Source organism: Myotis nattereri (genome assembly GCF_964212035.1).
Source record: "Myotis nattereri genome assembly, chromosome: 2".
Classification (NCBI taxonomy): Eukaryota; Metazoa; Chordata; class Mammalia; order Chiroptera; family Vespertilionidae; genus Myotis; species Myotis nattereri.
In genome coordinates, this window is record NC_138076.1 from 213865519 (window position 1) to 213882812 (window position 17294).

The 17294-nt window shown below is 60.6% G+C and overlaps 1 protein-coding gene across 1 annotated transcript; it reads left to right on the forward strand.

Moving 5' to 3' along the window:
• Positions 1-1761: 1761 nt before the first annotated feature.
• RIBC2 (RIB43A domain with coiled-coils 2) lies at positions 1762-17055 on the forward strand (the record flags this gene model as incomplete). The annotated part of the gene is made up of 9 exons (XM_081082232.1): positions 1762-2049; positions 2818-2899; positions 4246-4590; positions 8105-8223; positions 10577-10804; positions 12634-12791; positions 14379-14486; positions 16437-16585; positions 17000-17055. Exons 1-9 carry the CDS (start codon positions 1936-1938, stop codon positions 17053-17055), a joined length of 1359 nt encoding a protein of 452 aa, XP_080938358.1. The 5' UTR covers positions 1762-1935.
• Between the last annotated feature and the right edge of the window lie 239 nt (positions 17056-17294).

Genomic DNA, 17294 nt, shown 5'->3' on the forward strand with positions numbered 1-17294 from the left:
CCCAACAGCCCGCGACCGGCTTCGCGGGGGGCCCGGCTTCCGGGGATGGGGTCCAGGCAGGACCCGGAAAGGCGTTTCCGCAATGACCGTCCGATAGGTGAGCTCACAGTGCGCGGTTTCTCGTCAGGAAAAGCTCTGGCTTTTGGAAACCAGGTGCAGCACTCAGACCCCCGCGGGTCCCGGCCCTGGGACCGTAGGGACCACCGGCAGCCGGCGGGGCGGACCCGCGGGCACAGCGGGCACGAGGGCATTTATCCCGCGGCAGCGGCGCCCACTGAACCGCCTGCTCACACGAGTGCGCGGAGGCGACCACCCTGTGCCCCTCGCACCAGCGCGCGAGCCGGCAGCCCGGGCTGCGAAGCCCACGGCCACCGCCCGCCGGTCTCTCGGCTCCCTCAGCGGCCGAAAGGCGGCAACACCCCCTCGTGAGGGCAAAGGACGGGGCCCGGGACCGGGCCAAAGCGCCGCGAACTGCGTCAGCACCGCCGCGGCCGCGGGACAAGGACTTCCGGCCCGCTCCGGCGTCTCCGGGCGAGAGGGGGGCTGCGCAGGTGCCGGGGCGGAGGGCAGCCAGCGGACCCGGGCAGGAGCCGGGCCAAAGCCAGGCCGTGGACCCTGGGGTGGGGTGGACCCTGAAGTGGGGGTGGGGTCCGGGGGACCCGGGGGTGGGGTGGGGAGGCGGTCGAGGGGGGGGGGGGTCCAGGCCTGGTGGACTCAGGGGTGGGAGTGGGGTCCGGCGGTCCCTGAGGTGGGGGTAGGTCCGGAGGACCCTGGGGTGGGGTGGGGAGACGGTCGAGGGGGGGGTCCAGGCCTGGTGGACTCGGGGGTGGGAGTGGGGTGGGGTGGACCCTGGGGTGGGGGTAGGTCCGGAGGACCCTGGGGTGGGGGAGGGGGGCGGTCGAGCGGGGTCCAGGCCTGGTGAGCCTGGGGGTGGGAGTGGGGTCCGGCGGGCCCTGGGGTGGGGGTGGGGGTGGGGGGCCCGGCGGTCCCTGAGGTGGGGGTAGGTCCGGAGGACCCTGGGGTGGGGGAGGGGGGCGGTCGGGCGGGGTCCAGGCCTGGTGAGCCTGGGGGTGGGAGTGGGGTCCGGCGGGCCCTGGGGTGGGGGTGGGGGGCCCGGCGGTTCCTGAGGTGGGGGTAGGTCCGGGGGACCCTGGGGTGGGGATGGGGGGGGCGGTCGAGCGGGGTCCAGGCCTGGTCAGCCTGGGGGTGGGAGTGGGGTCCGGCGGGCCCTGGGGTGGGGCGAGGCCAGTGTTGGGCCTGGAGCGCTGTTGAAGGCCCACAGAACCATGGGGTGGGGGTGGGAGGGCGCGGTCGGGGTGCCGGGCGGGCGGTCGGCGAGGGTCCGAGACAGAGAGAAGACGGGGCTTGCGGGCGGCAGGGGCTTGCGGGCGGCAGGGGCCCGAGTCCGGCCGAGCGGCCACCCTCAGGTGCCCTCAGGCCCCATGAGGCCCGGCGCCGCGGGCGGGCGGCGGGGGCCGGGTCCCAGTTACCGGAGCCGTTGGGGCCGATGATGCAGGTGAACCTCCTGAAAGGGCCGATGACCTGGCGGCCTCGCCAGGACTTGAAGTTCTCCACGAGCAGCACCTCCAAACGGCCCATGGCTGCGCCCTCCGCGCCTCCGGGGCGTCCTCACACGCGGGGCGGGAAAAGCGCGGGAAAGCCTTCCCAGCATCTCGCGAGAGGAGAGCGAGAACACGGCGAGCGCCGCCGTTCCTTAGCAACCGGGCTGTTTACGTTGCCGAGGAAACGCGGCCCCGGGACGCGGTCGCAGGAGGCAGTGTGGGAAGCCTGGGGAGCAGGCTCACACCCCGCCGGCTCACCGCCTAGGGAGCCAGCCTCCATCGCTCGGTCGGGCTGCAGTTTGATTTTTTGTGGTCTTCTCTTTTTAACTCGTGCGTTTTAAAGGCTCTCAGAGCTTCTTGAGGATTCCCGGTTATGGAGATAGTGCAGCCCAACGACCTGGAGCAGGCCTTTTGCGTGGCCAGGAGGAGACATGCGGAGCTGTGCAGGCAGAACCAGATCTTCAACGCCAGGAACAGGATCCTGGGGGTAGGACGCTCGCTTGTCCCCACAGGGAAAGGGGCCCGGAGGGAACGTGGAGGGGCAGGTGGGAGCGAGAGGTAGGCGTGGGAGAGAGGAAGAGATGAATCCCTCGAGTGAAACTTGATCCAGGCGCAGCTGCAGATGGCAGCAGGCTGAGGATATATTGACTTTGCTGAGGATGAGAGAAACTTTAACAGAACAATTATACTCCCTCCCACTTGCCAGACAGGCAAACGGAGTCCTGCAGTGGGAGGGAGCGGCTCGGAGTTTGTGGCCAAGTGGAGACTAGAATGGGGCTCTCCTCTCTCCGAGCCAGATTTTTTACATTGTCAGGGGTTCCTTTCAGTCCGTCCATTTGACAAAATTCCTATTTTGTGGCAAGCCTGAACTGGGCCCAGGAGATGAGGAATAAGGCAATTCTTGACCTTCAGGGTTTATGGCCCAGTGGAGGAGGCAGACATTAAAATGGTCACATTAAAATGTAGTGAAGGAGGGGAACACAGACTGGGGCTGGAAGAGGGAATCAGAGAGGGCTTCCCAGAGGAGGTGATGCCTAAGCAGTGTTGTGAGGATGAGTATCTGTTAACTAAGGTAAGCTCTGAGGGAAGTTAAGAGGACAGGTTGAAGAACCAACTATAAGGAAAGGCATTCAGGTATGAAAAGACCTGGTGTGAAATTAAGACAGTGGGGTGAGGATAAAGAGATAAGTAAGATTGTTAATAACAGGTTACATTTATCTAGTTTTAACTCCTCTTCCCTCGTTTTCCATTCCAGGGAGATACAAAAACCTGGGATATTCAGGTGTGTGACCGGAAGATAAAAGAAGCAACTGAGAAAGCCAGGCACGAAACGTTTGGTGAGCGTTTCCTGAACGTCTGTCTAGCAGGGTAGGGCTGCATGCCTTCGACACCAGCCCCCACTCTTCACCTGTGTGAGAGCTGGTCCTTTTTACTCTCCTCCTCCTTTTAAAATTTCACAATTGCTTGTGCTCAACTTAATGCACTGATTCTTCCTCTGTTAAAAGAAAAACAGCTATTGAATCCTGTGTGTGTTCTAAAAAATAATTTTTTAGGATAAATGTGTTTTCCAAAAAAAACACACCAACTGGATATGAAAAACCTTAAACACACACACACACTCTTCCGAGAGTTCAAGACCTTCTGCCGGGGACAGCCCTTTACACCAGATGACACACTCAGACCCCCAGCTCGCGCCCCCAAGCTGAATCAGAACCAGACATAGTTCAAATGATAGTGTTCTTGCTTTTAGATAAAAGTTTCAAGCAGCATTCTCATCATGTGCAACACTTTCAGTTTATTTCATAAAGCACTGTGAGAGTTTTTAAAATAGGAAGACGAGGGGGCCCCATATTCTTACAGAACTCCCATATGTACATATGTAATAAATTTGGTTATTTTTTCCTGTTTAAAAAAAATGAAAAAAAGCAGGGTACAAAATTTTATATACAATGGGTACTCGATTACGTTTTTAAATATATGGAAGACATGCTTAGAAGAAGAAAGTAAATAGGCCAAATGTAATGTTGGAGTGATTAAATTAAGAGTGAAGTTTATTTTCTTTATACAGTTCTATGTTTTTTAATGTTTTCCCTTTTATATTTTTAGTTTAAAAATAAGTCAAACTTACAAAAATGATGTGACACATACACATGCACTCACCACTAGATTAGATGTTACCTTTTTGCCAAGTGGGCTTTAGATATATTTTAAGAATGATTTTTGAAAATATATGTATATTCCCCACCCTGTCATTCTTTTCTTCCTGCCTCTTTAAAGTAACTGGTATAATATTGAATAGATCCTTTGCGACCTTTAAAAATATTTAATTTTGTATTTTTTAAAATCCTCACTGAAGGATATGTTTTTATTGATTTGGGGGTTTTTTTTAGAGAGAGAGGAAGGGGGAGGAGAGAGAGAAACATCAATGTGAGAGAAAAACATCAATTGGTTGCATCCCATATGAGCCCCGACCAGGGTTTGAACCCGAAATCTAGGAATGTACCCAGACCAGGCATCGGACTCAAAACCTTTGTACATTCAGGATTCTAATCTTTGAATGGATGTTACGTTTTTGGAGGGTTGTATTCCTTTTAGAATTACTAAAAATTATTTTTTTAAGGTGGAATCCAATTGATTTTTCCCACTGAATCTTAAGCTTATGGATAACCTATATCTCTTCTAGCTGCTGAACTGAGGCACAATGACAAAATGATGTGCATATTAGAGAACCGGGAAAGAAGGGGGCGGAGAGATCGCTGCAAAGCTCTCCACGACTTCCAGCAGAGCTTCCAGAAGCCGGAGATGCGGCGGGAATTCGACCTTTCGGACCCCCTCGCCCGCAGGAGAGAGTTCCCCGCGCGGCAGGGAGACAACGATGCGCGGAATACAGTGTCGGGGATGCAGAGGTTCATGGGAGAGGATTTAAACTTCCACGCGAGGCAGAGATTCCAACAGGAACAAAACAGAGAATGGTTCCTGCAGCAGCAGAGGGAGTGGAAGAAAGCCCGGGCCGACCAGAAACGTGCAGGTGAGGAAACAGCAGCCACGGTGATTTCAGTGCGCGCTTAGCAAATCAACTCCCGCTTTTGTTTTGTTTTATGTAAGTTTTATGATGTACTGCTTGGGCCGTGGAGGGCGAGAGATGTCAGAGCCTGTGGTCCAGGGCGGAAACCTCTCCAGGCACACGGCAGTCATGCAGGAAACCCTTCCTGCGCACGCGCCCTGTCTGAGCTCCTGTGGGTGCTGGGCCCCTCGTAGCTCAACACCAGCCCCTGCCCTCAGGCTGCTTACAGTCTGCGGGGAGACCTGGGTCCGGCCTCTGTCAGGGCGAGTCCGCACCTGGCCTTGCTCCTCTGTCCACGGGGAGTTCTCGCACTTGCCCAGCCCCAGCCCCAAGTCACCTTGACCCTTGTGTTTCCCTCACATGCTACATGCAGTCCAACAGAAGTCACCCAGGCCTCACTACCTTTCACCGCCTCTGCCATCGGCACTCTGGACTAAGCTGTCAGCTGTCTCAGCTGGAGTGCTGCCGTGGCCTCTGCCGGTCTCCCTGCTGCTGCCCTTGTCCCCTTGGGACCTCGTCTCTTCAGCCCGGCGCCAGGACGATCCTGCTAAAAGCTAAGCTAGCGCCTTTGCTCACCGTCTTCCAATAGCTTCACATTTCACTCAGTAAAAACCAGGTCTATTTCAAGGACCGACAAGGCCTTCAGTCTGACTGTATCTTCTACTAGGCTGCCCCTCATTCATCTCATCCTTGCCACACTGGCTTCCTCGCTATTCCTAGAATGTACGTGTGTCAGGCTCATTTCTGCCTCAGGACCTTTGCACCTACGGTTCCCTCTGTCTGGAAACATATTTCCCCAGATATTTGCACGGTTGCCTCCTCCTTCAAGTCTTTGCTAAAATGTTGTCTTACCAGTGAGGGCTCCACTGACCACTATTATAAAGGGCAACCCCATACTCTCCCCCACCCCACGCTCCCTGTCCCTTTCCTTGCTGTATTTTCCCCACCGCATTGCCCAGTGACATGCTGTCTGGTTATGTATTTGTCATCCCTCTCCCCAGTGTCATCTCTTAAGCGCCATGAAGGCAGGGGATCGTGTCTGTTTTATCCACTGCTCCTTCCTGAGTGCCTGGCACGTGGGTAAATACCTGTTGACATGACCACTCACAGGTGCTCCATTTGTCCGTCTCTGGCTGAGCCTTTGTCTCAGCCTTGGACTTGGTCCTCGAGCTGGACCCCAGACATCTCAGTGCGCATCTCACACCATCCTGGAAACACACCCTGCATTTCTCCCTGGACTTGCTCCTCCCTCCATCTTCCTCCCTTACTCATGTCACCTCCTTCCCTTAGTCAAACCAGAAGCCTGGGCGTCCTCCTGGACCCCGTCTTGTCTCCAGGGCAACCTCAGCTTCTGTCCCTTCTTACCACCTGCAGATACTTTGGACTGTCCACGTCTCCCATCCCACTGTCACCGCTGCGGTGCAGGCCCCACCTTTTTTATCTGCACGGACCAGGCTTTCTAGTTCCCCCTTCTTTCTTGCTCCTCTCTGGCCCATTCTCAACACGGCAGTCAGAGAGCTGCTTTCTAAACAGTGTCAAGTGAGCAGTGTCCCCCCTCGTCCCTCCAGCCCAGCTTAAACCCTCTAATGGCTTCCCATTACATACGGAATAAAATGCAAGTCTGCCCATAGCCTACAGAGCCCTGCACGCTGGGCCCCTGCCCAGCCCTCCGATGTCACCCCACTCACTGTGTCCCAGCCACTCTGGCTGACGTGCAATTCTGGGTCCCGACAAATGCTCCCCCACTTCCGAACCTCTGCACCCAGCTCCCTGCGTCCCTCAGGACTGAGCTCAAGTGCCACCTCCTCCTAGAAGCTCTCTGACTCCCACCGTCCACCTACCTGTCAGGGACTCCCCACACCTCCCTCCCAGTGGCCTTTCCCTCCCCCGGTGCTCCCCACATCTCCCTCCCAGTGGCCTTTCCCTCCCCCGATGCTCCCCACACCTCCCTCCCAGTGGCCTTTCCCTCCCCCGATGCTCCCCACACCTCCCTCCCAGTGGCCTTTCCCTCCCCCGATGCTCCCCACACCTCCCTCCCAGTGGCCTTTCCCTCCCCCGATGCTCCCCACACCTCCCTCCCAGTGGCCTTTCCCTCCCCCGGTGCTCCCCACATCTCCCTCCCAGTGGCCTTTCCCTCCCCCGGTGCTCCCCACATCTCCCTCCCAGTGGCCTTTCCCTCCCCCGGTGCTCCCCACATCTCCCTCCCAGTGGCCTTCCCCCCCCCCCCCGTGCTCCCCACACCTCCCTCCCAGTGGCCTTTCCCTCCGCTCGGTAGCACTGAAACAGTCTGCAGTGATGCGTCTATTTCGGGTTTGCTTGTTTGTCAACTGGCTCATCTCCTGGACTGTAAGCTCCCAGAAGGCACCACTCCACCCGGGGTTCCCAGCAGGGTGTGGGCCGGCCCAAGTAAGGCTCGCCATACTTCTATGTTAAATGAACGGCCAGGGTAACGCAAGGTGAGAGGTGAAGCTGAAGGTGAGCAGAGGCCAGAATTCACCACGAAAGAGTTTGGTCTTTTTTCCTTTAAATGGGATTTATTGGGGATTAATTGGGGTGACACTGGTTAATACAGCTATAGAGGTTTCAGGCTGCAGTTGTATAATCCATCACCTCTATATTGGTCTTTGTTTTTGGAGACTACAGGAGACCCTAGGCACAAACGCCGTACGAAGAACCTTCTTTATTACTGACTTTTTAAATGTAACAACCCTGCAAAGTAGGGCCGCCCTGCCTCACAGGAGAGGCCGGAGGCTCAGGTCGGGTGGTAAGCAGGTCAGGTGGGCAGAGCTGGGAGGTCCGGGCTGGGCGAGGAGACTGTCTGACCCAGTGCTTTACTTGCGCCGTTTGGACGCTCAGCTTTTGACCCCTGCTCCTCCTTGTCCTCCTCGCTGTCCAAGTGCTTCTGCCCTGACCTCCCTCCTCTGCGGAGCCCCAGCTGGCTCCCAGGGCAGAGCTCCTTTTCGCTGGGCTCCACTATCCCTTGCGGGTTGTAAGGATGTAGGGGCCTGAGAAGTCGTGGAGGGCAAGGAAACCACTGCTCCCTGTCCCAGGACCACAGCCGACACGACCAATCCACGTCAGACAGTGCCAATCCACGGCAGGCATTGCCAGTCCACGGCAGGCATTGCCAATCCACGGCAGACAGTGCCAATCCACGGCAGGCATTGCCAGTCCACAGCCTATACTACCAATCCACAGCAGACATTACCAATCCACGGCAGACACTGTCAATTCACGGCAGGCATTGCCAATCCACAACCGACACTACCAATCCACGGCAGACAGTTCCAATCCACAGTAGCGACTGCTGACCCTTCCATCCAGGCGCTGACCTAGAGCTTTACTTGAACTAGGTCCTGGGTCTCCCTGCAGCCCGAGGCATCTGGGTTCTGTGGGTGCGGGCGGATAGGAGCGGACACAGGTTACCCCCGCACCGGGAGGGACGCGGGGCGCAGCCCTGACTGCGTGCTTGCTCCAGAGGACCTGTACACGGAGGCCAGGCTGCAGTTCGACCAGACGGCCCAGGACTTACAGCATCGGGAACGCGCCACCAGGAGGGCGGTCTCCGCAGCTGTGAAACAATTCAACAAGACCCAGGTAACCCGCGCCCGGGCGGGGAGGACCGGCACCCACCGCTCCACCGGGCGCCAGGCTCCCTGGTCCCGGGCTCAGTCCGTCCTCTGGGCCACATCACGAACCGGAACCCTGACATGGGGGGGGGGGATGGGGGGGCACCAGCCACAGAAACCGCTGAGCTCCAGCCCCGGCTCCTGAGCTCTGAATCTGGGTGTGAAAGCGCAAACCAGCGGCGAGTGGGGTGGGGTCAGTTCCCCTTTCTCAGCCTCAGGTGCGTCTCTAATATGAGGACAGTGACCTCTGCCCCAGGGGTGCCAGCGGGCACTGCCCTGCCGCTGTCTGGTTTCGGTTCTTCTTCACCAGCCTCAGAGTCGCTCCTCACCAGGGGCAGGTGCACAGCACTCCGGAGCGGGGGCCACTGTGCCGATGAGGGTGCTCACTGGGAGGTCTCCTGACCGTCCCCTGCTCCCTGGGCTCTGCCGGACCCTCACAGCACCCCTCTCCCGCCCGCCATGCGGAGGGGCTTCAGGTTCTCTGGTCCTTTGGAAATTAGACTTCCCTCCAGGTTTTCTTTTTTCTTTAATTGATTTCAGAGAGGAAGGGAGAGGGAGAGAGAGAGAAACATCAGTGATGAGAGAGAATCACTGATCAGCTGCCTCCTGCACGCCCCCTACAGGGGATTGGGGGTGGAGCTTAAACCCCGGCATGTGCCCTTGACCAGAATCGAACCTGGGACCCTTCAGTCCGCAGGCCGACGCTCTATCCACTGAGCAACACAGGCCAGGGCCAGGTGCCTGTATTCCTTGACCAGAAGAGCTGCTTGAGCAGACAGCGGTCTGCACAGTGGAGCGTGGGAGATGGTCCCTGCAGAGCAGGAGGAGAACCTGAGCGCTGCTCACCCTCGTCATTTTTATCTGCTGTTTGGTTAATCCTCACCCTATGAGATTTTTTTCAATGATTTTCAGAGAGAGTGGGAGGGGGGAGGGGAGAGAAGAGGAGACACACATCAATGTGAGAGAAACACATCAGTGGGTTGCCTCCAGAAGATGCCCCAACCGGGGTGGGGATCAGACCTGCAACCCAGGGACGTGCCCTTGGCCGGGAATAGAACCCGAGACTCCGGTGTGTGGGCCGCCGCTCTAACTACTGAGCCATGCTGGCCAGGGCAACCTCCTCATTGTTTTATACATGTGTGTGCGCACGCGTGAGAGTGAGTTATGAAGCACATGCTATTTTTACGGCCTAATAGTACCATTTTGTAAGTGTGAGGTCATGGGATTAAACCAGGTATGCACGTCACGTGTTGGAACCTCTGGCCTGTTGTCAGACTCATCAGCATGGCCTTTGTTTTAAATCCTGGGCACAGGCAGCTGCCCTCATTCGTCACTGTGTTAACAGCCCTACAGAGGGCGGGGCGGGGCCAGCCCAGCGACGCTGATAGAGTGAGTCTTGGGGGGGCTGACTTCCTAGGGACACCCAGCGCTGATCTGACCGGAGACGGGCCTTCCCAGCCCAGCGAGCCCAGTGTCTGATCAGCCCTCCGTGCGAGGCAGGTGCTCACGCGGTGCCATCCAGCTGCCCCCTCATGGGCGCCCAGGCGTGCCCGCACCCTGCAGAGAGCACGCCTGCCCATCGCTAGGGGACCCGGTAACGCTGGGGAACGGCCAGTCCACCTCCTGACTTGGCAGAGAAATGGCTGCAGCCGGAGAGGGAGGTGACTGGCGCCAGGTCGCAGGGCCAGGCTGTCCCCGCCATCGCCACCCTCGTGAGCAGGGGTTTGGCCAGGAGTTTCCTGGCTGCACCGGGAGCCCTGAGGTGACCGTGTGTTTCCCCCTTTAAGTCACTGCTGTTGCCAGTCCCTCTGGGTGTCCCTTGTGGCCTGCGGGCACATCGGGGTGACCAGGCCCAGGGCGGGGCACAGAGCGGCCTGTGAGTGAGGCCCGGCCAAGGTGAGGATGGCCTTGCCAGGGAGGCGGCAGAACAGCGCGAAGACCCGAAGCAACTCTGCACACGGCCAGCAGGTGGCGCTCCGCTCCGCCCAGCCCGCAGGCTGGGCACCGGCTAGCACAGGGGTGGGCAAACTTTTTGACTCGAGGGCCACAGTGGGTTCTTAAAGTGGACTGGAGGGCCGGAACAAAAGCATGGATGGAGTGTTTGTGTGAACTAATATAAATTCAAAGTAAACATCATTACATAAAAGGGTACGGTCTTTTTTTTCAATAGTTTTATTCATTTCAAACGGACCGGCTAGCAGGTCCCCTGAGCGCCTTCTCCCTACTGGCGCCCCGGAGATGGGCCAGTGCCTCTCCCTGAGGTCGCTCAGAGCATCTTCCCTGATGTCTCCCCGTTCCGCCCCCCCCCCCCCCCCCCCCAGGCCTCGGAGTTGGCGGAGAGGAAAAGTCTAGAGAAAAAACAAGAACAAGAGGACGACCTGGCCCACATCTCCAACCTGCTGCGCGGGGACCTGCTCTCCGAGGACCCGCAGCAGGCGGCCAGCTCCTTCGGGCCCCACCGCGTGGTCCCTGACCGCTGGAAGGGCATGAGCCAGGCCCAGCTGGGGCACATCCGCCTGGTGCAGCAGCAGCAGATGCAGGAGAAGCTGGTGCTGCCCCAGACCCCCCCCCTCCCTCCCTCTGTCCCACATCCTCCTCCCTCCCCTCCCCCTCTTTCCCACATCCCTCTCCCTCCCTTCCACACCTTCCTCCCCCTCCCTCCCTCCCACATCCCCTTCCCCTCCCTCTCCTCCCCCTCCCTCTCTCCCACATTCCCCTCCCTCCCCTCCCCCTTCCTCCCTCCCACATCCCCCTTCCCCCTCCCTCCCGTCCCCCTCTTCCCCTCCCGTCCCCCTCCTCCCCTCCCCCTCGCTCTCCTGCCCCCCTCTTTCCCACATCCCCCTCCCTCCCTTCCACACCCTCCTCCCCCTCCCTCCCTCCCACATCCCCCTTCCCCCTCCCTCCCTCCCTCTCCCTCTCCTGCCCCCCCCCTCTCCCACATCCCCCTCCCTCCCTTCCACACCTTCCTCCTCCTCCCTCCCCTGCCCCCTCCCTCCTGGGGCCAGTTGCAGCAGGGGTGGTGACAAGGGCCAGGTGCTTGGGTGGTGGGTGCTGGGGAGGAAAGTGAGGCTGGGAGCGGGGCTGCTGGGCCCAGCGGGTCACCGGGGCCTGAGGAGTGACATTGGAACCGAGACCTGAGTGGGGGGAGTGCGAGCGAGCCAGGTAGGTGAGCAGCCAGGGCCAGCGCCACTCCCGCAGCCCAGCCGCCTGGCAGAAGGCCAGCCACTGTCCTGAAAGCAGCAATTTGCACTGATTTCCAATTTTCTTTTTTTTCTTCTTTTTTTTGTTTTCAACGTGTTTGTATTTATTTCCTGATTTCCAATTTTCGTGAAAAACCAGCAAACAGAAATCAAAAAAGGGAAAAAACACACATTAAGTCTCACCACTCAGAACACCCCTGCCCGCAGCCCCTCTGCAGGGAGCTGGGTGAGGAAGGCATGAGCCAGGGCTCAGGGGCCCCGGCGCAGCCTCAGGGTGCAGGTGGGGAAACAGGTTCACGGTGGCAGCCAATCACTTGCCCTGCAGGTGGCCAAGCCAGGCCCCAGCCTGCCTTTCGATCCCTGGGTGAGGGCCTGGGCCCTGGTGGCTGCCCACCTCCCCTGCTCCTCTGGTGGGAGGAGGCCCTGTGCTGAGCCCAGGAGGGAAGGAGGGCTCGGCTGCAGGCCCAGCCCCTCCCTTTTGCGGGCGGAGCTGAGGCAGTAACTCTCAGGTTGGTGGGTGACACTGCCCACGCGTAGGGGTTGACCCTCCCCCACCCCCAGCTGCATTCACGCCCTTTCCTCTCCTAAGAGACAGTGGGTTTTAGAGAAGGTCTGGAAGGCAATGAGGAATGAGCAGACAGCCCCGGCCAGTGTGGTTCAGTGGATAGGGCGTCAGCCTGTGGACGGAAGGGTCCCAGGTTCGATTCCTGTCAAGGGCACGTACCTCGGTTGCAGGCTCCTCCCCAGGCCTGGGCCCTGGTCATGGCTCGTTGAGGAGGCAACCAATCGATGTGTGTCTCTCACATTGATCTCTCTCTCTCCCGCTTTCTCTAAAAAGCCATGGGAAAATGACCTCGGGTGAGGATTAAAAAAAAAACGAGCTAAGATGCAGAAATTTACCTGAGATCATGAACTCACTGTAGCATCAGAAGGTTCTAGAAGCGACCAGGTGGTCCCAGTGTTCAGCCAGGAGCAGCAGCCTGCCCACTCGTGTGCCCAGTGCCTCCAAGTGTGGGACGGGGCCGGGCCACCTGGGTTTGTATGGGGGGGTCTCCTCTGCCCGCCCACCAGAGCCTCAGTTTCCCCATCTGTAAAATGAGAGGCCGGTTCTCCCAGCCCGTTCCCGGGCCCCTCTGTGGGGACAGGTGGTGAGAGTCACCTCTCTCCAGAGGCTCCAGGAGGAAGAGCGCCAGCGAGAGGCGGACTGGGACCGGCAGAGGGTCGAGAGGGCCCGCGCCGAGGTGCTGTGCGAGCGGCAGCGGCGGCGGCAGCAGCGCGACCTGCGCAGAGCCCTGGACGGCAGCAACCGCAGCCTGGCCGCGGAGCAGCTCCGGCAGTGCGTGCTGGGGCTGGCAGGGCTGGGGTACCAGGCGGGGGGGGGGCAGGGGGGGATGCTGACTGGCAGGGCCATGGAGCAGCTCCAGCAGTGCGTGCTGGGGCAGGCAGGGGGGGGGTACCAGGCCGGGGGGGGGCGGGGGGGGGGGAAGATGCTGACCGGCAGGGTCTCGGAGCAGCTCCGGCAGTGCGTGCTGGGGCTGGCAGGGCTGGGGTACCAGGCGGGGGGGGCAGGGGGGGGGATGCTGACTGGCAGGGCCATGGAGCAGCTCCGGCAGTGCGTGCTGGGGCTGGCAGGGCTGGGGTACCAGGCGGAGGGAGGGGGGTGGAGGGGGGGATGCTGACTGGCAGGGCCGCGGAGCAGCTCCGGCAGTGCGTGCTGGGGCTGGCAGGGCTGGGGTACCAGGCCGGGGGGGGGCGGGGGGGGGGGAAGATGCTGACCGGCAGGGCCATGGAGCAGCTCTGTGCTTCCCTGGGCTCCTGTCCCCCACCCCACCCCCTGCCCCAGATCTCTCCCACCCAGAGGGTCCGGGGCCTTGGTGCATCATCGTTCACAGGAGGCCCCGTGGTGGTGGTGGTGGTGGTGGTGGTGGCGGCGGCGGCTTGGCTCTGGCACGGCCTCCTGGCGAAGAATGCCAACAGAAAGGGGGGCAGGCCCAGAGCGAAGAAGCCAGAAATTAAGGGCTTGGCAAGCACGGGTCCCCACAGACCAGGGGACTGCGATGCCATCCAGCGGGCACCAGTGGGCATCCTGCAGACACCCCTCAATGGGCTCCTCGCCTGGGCCTGGGACCCCCAGCGGCTGGCACACGGGCGCTGGTGATGGGTACTCGGAGGGCACCAGGAGCCCCTGGGTGGGGGGGGGAGCCTGAGACGTGGAGGAGACGGTGCCCGCCGCCCACTGTGGGGAGCGCTGCTCTGGGCACACACAGGCCCCGAGGGTGGCTCCGGGTTCCGGCTGCCCGCTGTCAGCGCCGGTCAGCAGGGAACTCTGTCACCAAACCCACAGTGCGATTACTTGTGTGTCTGTCCACCCACCACGCTCCTGCCTGGAACTCAGAAGGGGCCCGCCTGTATTTCTCCAGTCAGACGTGCGGCACCTGTCTGCCTGTGGGTCCCTCTGTCACTCCTGTGACTAACGGGGCGCAAAGACACGGTCTGAAGTCTGGGGCGAGCAGACGCTCCCCAGTCACGCTGTGGAGATGGGACCCTGGAACCAGGAGGGTCCGCAGTCTAGACGCTCCGCGGTGGCGAGATGCAGCGAGGCATCCTGGGACAACAAGCGGGTGGGCTCTGCCCTAGCTGGTGCTCAGTGGTTAGCGTGTCGGCCCTCAGGCTGGAAGGTCACAGGTTGGATCCCCGTCCCTGTCCGGTCGGGGCGTGTGCAGGAGGCAACCAATCGGTGTGTCTCTCACATCGGTGTTTCTCTCTGTCTCTCCCCCTCCTTTCCGCTCTCTCTAAAAATCAAGGGAAAGATATTCTCGGGTGAGGATTAACAGCAAGAAGCGGGCGGCTCTCCGCGATATCACAGAAAGGCAGGCGAGGGCGCCAGGCCTTTGCTGACGGCTTCTCCTCGTTTTATGATCAGGAGAAACTACATGAAGGAAGTCTGTACCAACCACGCCACGGACGACTACTTCAGTTCAACACCAGGAGTCGATGAGAAAGACGCCCCTCCCCGCCCCCCCCCCCCCCCGCCCCGTCATTCACGTATAAACGCCGTCACCTGGAAGAGTCACATTTATTCAAAAAATACACTCGCCCTGCCGGAGGCTCGCTTGGTTGGAGGGTGGTCTCGTACCCCAAAAGGTTGCAGGTGTGACTAACGGTCAGGGCATACACCTAGGTTGAGGGTTCGACCCCCGATCAATGCTTCTCGTTGTTTTTCTCTCTCTCCCTTCCTCTCTCTCTCAAAAATAAAACACACACACACACACACACACACACACATATCCTCAGGGGGGATTAACAAACAAACCCTACTTGGCCCACAAGTCCCCTAACTTCACCTCCACTGTGGACCAAGCATTGGCTACCCTCCCCCCGGGTTTCCCCAGGAGCGGGAGCTCGGGGCAGTGCGGCTCAGAGCATCCAGAGGGGCGCTGTGGAGCCGGGGACGGGTGGGTGCGGCCCCCCAGGACCATCGCGTGCAGGCCCGCTCGCTGGGGAACCGGCTCCCTGGGGAACCGAGGCCGCCAGGCCCCCCGCAGCCAGGGGTGGGACTGGACTCCTCACGCCCCCCAGGGGCGAAGCCTGAGACGTGTGTTGAGTGAGTGGCCAAGCTCACGCCTTGGGCAGTGGGACCTGGGGTGGAGCCCAGGGAGTCTGCTTCCCGCCCCCCACACCCCACCCACTCAGCTGGCTCCTGGGAACAGACCCCAAACAGGAGTGGCTTTAGCAAAACAAGTTTATTGTTTTTGTAAAATCCCAAGGTGAGCGGTGCCACCCAGGAAGGCCCCAGCTGCCACCGTCAGGCCACCCTGGGGCAGCAGGGAGGAGGAAAGGGGTCCGCGTGCTCCCCGCTGGAGGCCTGGCAGGAAAGCGTGTCCCCTCCGCTCCCATCCACCGGCAGGCGTTCAGCCACGTGACCAGCCCCGCTGCATGGAGGCTGGGAGGCCAGCTGGCCAGCCTACGGCGGGCAGTGATTCTATAATGGGGTGAAAGATGGACGAATACATTCCAGGGGACAGCTAGCCACGGGCTGGCCTTGAAGAGCGACCTGGAATTTGCCAGAGGGAGGTGAGGGAGGTGTTTTGCACTGGCAGGGGGGCAGGGGGCAGGTGCCTGCATAATGGGGTCTCCAGCTCGCAGGCCCAGGATGACTGGGTTCTGCCCAGGCACCTCTCCTGCACGGGGGTTTCTTGAGGGGCCGGACGCACAGGGCTGGGGACAAGCGGCCGTTGTTGGCGGCAGCTTATCATTAGCCAGGACAGCCGGACAGGCCAGCGCTGGCCACCCAGCTCCCCCCTCGCTGCCTAAGCGCAGCTCGCGTCCTGCCCCTGCTCACACCCGGGCGCTGGCCGATGTTACCCAGCCCGAGGACTGGCAGCCTGGGGGGCTGGGCTCCAGGCGCGCACAGGCCCCGGGGTCTGCGGGAGAAGCGACCGGACGTCCGCTGTGGTTGGCATGGGGAGGGCCTGGGGCAGCGCAGGGTGGAGTGGACAGGGGCCTGTGGCCGTGGCCTGAGAGCCAGGCAGGGCCAGATCCAGGAGGCGGAGGACTTTAACCGGGACCTCGTAGCCAGGGAGTAACGGTGGGCTGTGCCGGTTCGGAAACGTAAAGGCTCGAGAGAGGCCGACTCTGAAGACGGACCTCACCGCCTCCCTCCCAAGCCAGGCCCACAGGGTTCCCAGAGGCGAAGCATTTGGTCAGGTGACCAGCTGGGCGGTGACCAGAGTTAACCCCCAGCTTGAGGTGGGGCAGGAGGGGGCGGCCTTGATGCTCCAGCTAAAACAGGGCTCTCCATGTTACGCGGGAACAGGCAAGTGGATTCCTTAGCGTCTGATGCACGCGGGGCAGACGACCTCGGTTAATCGGGCACCATGAGGACTCGGAGCAGGGCCTGCCCTGTCGGACAGGCGAGGGGAGGGCGCTGGCGACCGGGTGGCTCCCAGGATGCCCACGGAGCTGTGTCTGCCACCTGCAGGGCGCGCAGCTCCCTGGCCACCCTGACACGCATCCGCCCACTGCGGACGCACTTCCTGCTGCTGCCCGTCCTGCGGTCCCTGCTTCCTGAGCAGCCACGGCCAGTTCTGGACGTCAGCAGCGGCGAGCACACTCCCTCTGGGGAAGCCGGTGCGGGTGTACCAGTTCCTGGGGCTGCCATGACAGAGCCACAAGCTGGGGGTTTGCAGGTGCTCCCGGTCTGGAGGCCAGAATCCTCTGAGAGCTCTGCAGGAGGCTGCCTCCCCCCCTCCCCCGCACCCTGATCTTTGGGGTTCTCTGGCTTCAGCTCCCATCTCTGCCCCGTCTCCACACGGCTTCTCCCTGTGTGCCAGTCTGTGTCCAAACCTCCCCTTTTTGTAAGGACACCAGGCCTATTCGATTAGGAGCCCGAGTGGCCTGCACTGACCGTTTCCCAATACGGTCACAGGCTGAGGTGCTGGAGGTCAGGACGCGGTCATATCTTTTGGAGGAACACCATGCGGCCCACAAAGGGGGGACCCAGCGGGGCAACTGGCCACACTGCCTCCCGGATGACCCCATTAGGAGCACAGGTGCTGGGGCTGGATAAGCCAGCTGTGGGGAGCGCAGGGGTGCAGTGAAGCCCCCCGCATTGGGCAGGGACGGGAGCGGGGTTTCGAGACGAGGTCCGCTCATTCAGGGCACGCTGATGCTCTTCACGTCCTGGGAGCTTTGCCAGGACCCCCACCAGTCGCAGGAGACACGGACGGACATATAAGCAGGTACAGAAGCCAAGGGCGTGAGGTGGGGTCACACACAGGCGATGGGCGCAGGTGAGAGGGAGGCAGAGCTCGAGGCCGCTGCGGGCGCCGGTAACACG